Genomic DNA, 2,690 nt, shown 5'->3' on the forward strand with positions numbered 1-2,690 from the left:
GCGCAAGCAGGTGGCTGCGAACGGCAAGAACTTTCCGTATCGTGAACTGGTGGGGTCGCTAATGTACCTGACGACCTGCACTCGCCCAGATCTAGCGTTTGCTGTTGGCCAACTCAGTCGCTACGTTCAAAAACCTACGCATCAGCACATTGGCGCTGACACGAGAGTGCTGCGGTACCTAATCAGAACCAAAACACAAGGAATTGTGTACACCCGTGCCAAAGCAGCAGAGCAAGACAAGGAACTAACTATCGACGGCTACGGTGACTCGGATTGGGGGAACGACCCCGATACACGCAAAAGCATTACAGGTTTTGTCCACTGTATGGCTGGTGGAGCGATATCCTGGGCGTCGAGGCGCCAGAGCATTGTTGCTCAATCTACCGCAGAGGCGGAGTACGTAGCTGCGTGCGAGGCTTGTATGGAAGGCCAAGGATTACACAACCTACTGATCCAAGGTTTCCCAAACTTGAAGACCAATTTTCGCATGGGAATTGACAACCAGGCCGCTTACGTCATGGCAACGAACCCGACCTACAGTCGCAGAACGCGACACATCGAGCTACGCTGGCACTACACCAGAGACGTGGATTTGTGGAAAGTCAAAACTGAGGTGAACCCTTCCGACATTATGACAAAGGCACTGGCTGGCGAGCGACTCGAGGCATTGTGCGCCATGATCGGTTTGTCGAAGCAGCATCTTCCTCAGTGACCGATTCACTTCGGAGGAGGGCGTGTTGGAAACCGCATTCAGGTTGAAGCAGAATGAGTTCTTTAAATCGTCTTTTGGAACTAGCTAGCAGAGTGATGGTCAGAAAGGCAGCCCAGTGCGGAATCGCCGCACTGCTGCCAGTCCGAAAGTTTCCTTTAACCCACCAAGTTGTGTGTGAGTGCGTTAGATCTGCGTTCTGTTAGTCCACCCACAATATTTGCAAAGCTGATTAAACCTCCACCAGACAGCGTGACAAACTCGGTGCGAAGGCGGCAAGATGCATACTTTGAAATAACTTCGTTGGCCAAGATCTGGTGGCGTTCGGAAACAGACACATGCACCCTACCCATGCGATCACTTAGGAAATTTGCAACGTGTGTGGACGACACACAAGCGTCAGCCAGGGTTTTCACGTCCTCGCGGTCTTCGTCGTCGAGTGGCAGAGTCTTCGTTGTAAGGAATGTCGAAGCTTGGGTAGAAGACGTGGGATTCGAGTGCGTACACCTCTGTAGTCATGAACCTTTAGCTGTTAATTGACAATATAAAACAACAACGATGAATACCAGATTGCATACCTCATTCCGGATAATGGTCGCATACGTGCTGTCATCTTGTTGAGAAACAGTGGGTGTATATCGCGCCTTGCAACCGCAGTATCGTCGTTCGCGATTCCGATGGCCCTTTGACCGTGACTCTTGCGAAACTCCGTGTGTGCAGCGATAAATTTTGTGTGTCCACTGAAAGTCAGTCGGGATCTGTTGATCGTGTGATCTGATTAGCAATAGCACGTCTCTGTTAAATACTGCATTTTAGGAGAACAAACACGACGCCGTACCTGTTGTAGAGAGCCGTCGTTTCCAAACTCCGTACCCGAAACTTTAGATTGTTCTTCCGCTTGTATTCTTTGAGGACACTCTCAAACTTTTCCCATGATTCTATGGACTCCGATGGGAAAGGGGGAATGACGTTTGTAATTTTGTCCTCCAAGACCAGCGAGTGCAGCCCTTCAATCTGCTTGCTTGAGCGTTTTCTTGGCATATATTCCGGCCGTTTTGATTTACCATCATCGCCACAGGCACTATCACCCGACTGGTACTAGATTTCCTCAACATTCCGCTTCTTTCTGATAGATAAAACGTCTTTCTTGTGCTCTACAAGAATAACCACAGATATCCAATAAGCAGAGTATAATCGAAGCACCACAAACTTAACGCAACCTTACGGTAAATGCATAAACGATTCGCACCGGACGTCGTGCTGATCGCTTCCGTCTCTTCCTTGACAGAGTTCTGTATCATCTTGACTTCCTCCTCAGCTTTGACTGCTTCCACACCCTTATCAACCGTGACAGCGTGTTCTTTCAGGTGGTGCTCTACACACAACACACAATTTGTTAAAGCTTAATAAATGTTTCAACTGAAATGATAGGCCAAAGTCGCACCCGTGCGTGCGGCAGAGTGCGCATCCGAGCAATCAGATAAACTCCCTTGTCTTCTTCGTCAGGAAGATGGTCGCCATCGTTGGTATCATCCTTCGTGATACCGAGAGTAACCAGCATGTAACTCAGGTCGACGTTTTGATCCCGCCGCCGCCGCCCTTAAATGCATGCGTACAAACTGTAAGATAATTCTACAAGTGCTCCTGCTACGGCAGTTTTCCTACCATGCGCAGCTGGGGTCTCCATTTGAAACGTGTATCGTCTTCTCTGGCCTCTTGTTCTCTTCCCACCCTTCTTCGTATTCGGCTGACGCGTCGTTAGGTCGGTGACACAATCGTGTTCTCTTCCCACCCTTCTTCGTATTCGGCTGACGCGTCGTTAGGTCGGTTCCGCTTTTTCGTAAATGAGCGGCTCTGGCTACTCGTACCTAACTGAACAAACACGTACTAAAGTGAAACAAGATTTTAAATACGCATCTAAGAGAAAAACTGAAAATTAAAGCGCGTGGAATTTTAAAATTATGTTAACGCAACCATAAAG

General features: G+C 48.7%; 1 protein-coding gene across 1 annotated transcript; it reads right to left on the reverse strand.

Annotated features, from left to right (window-relative positions):
* Positions 1-1,108: 1,108 nt before the first annotated feature.
* PITG_19804 (uncharacterized protein) lies at positions 1,109-2,396 on the reverse strand (the record flags this gene model as incomplete). The annotated part of the gene is made up of 4 exons (XM_002895814.1): positions 1,109-1,218; positions 1,313-1,483; positions 1,959-2,084; positions 2,375-2,396. 4 exons carry the CDS (start codon positions 2,394-2,396, stop codon positions 1,109-1,111), a joined length of 429 nt encoding a protein of 142 aa, XP_002895860.1.
* Between the last annotated feature and the right edge of the window lie 294 nt (positions 2,397-2,690).

Source organism: Phytophthora infestans, genomic scaffold, assembly GCF_000142945.1.
Source record: "Phytophthora infestans T30-4 supercont1.130 genomic scaffold, whole genome shotgun sequence".
NCBI classification, from domain to species: Eukaryota; Oomycota; class Peronosporomycetes; order Peronosporales; family Peronosporaceae; genus Phytophthora; species Phytophthora infestans.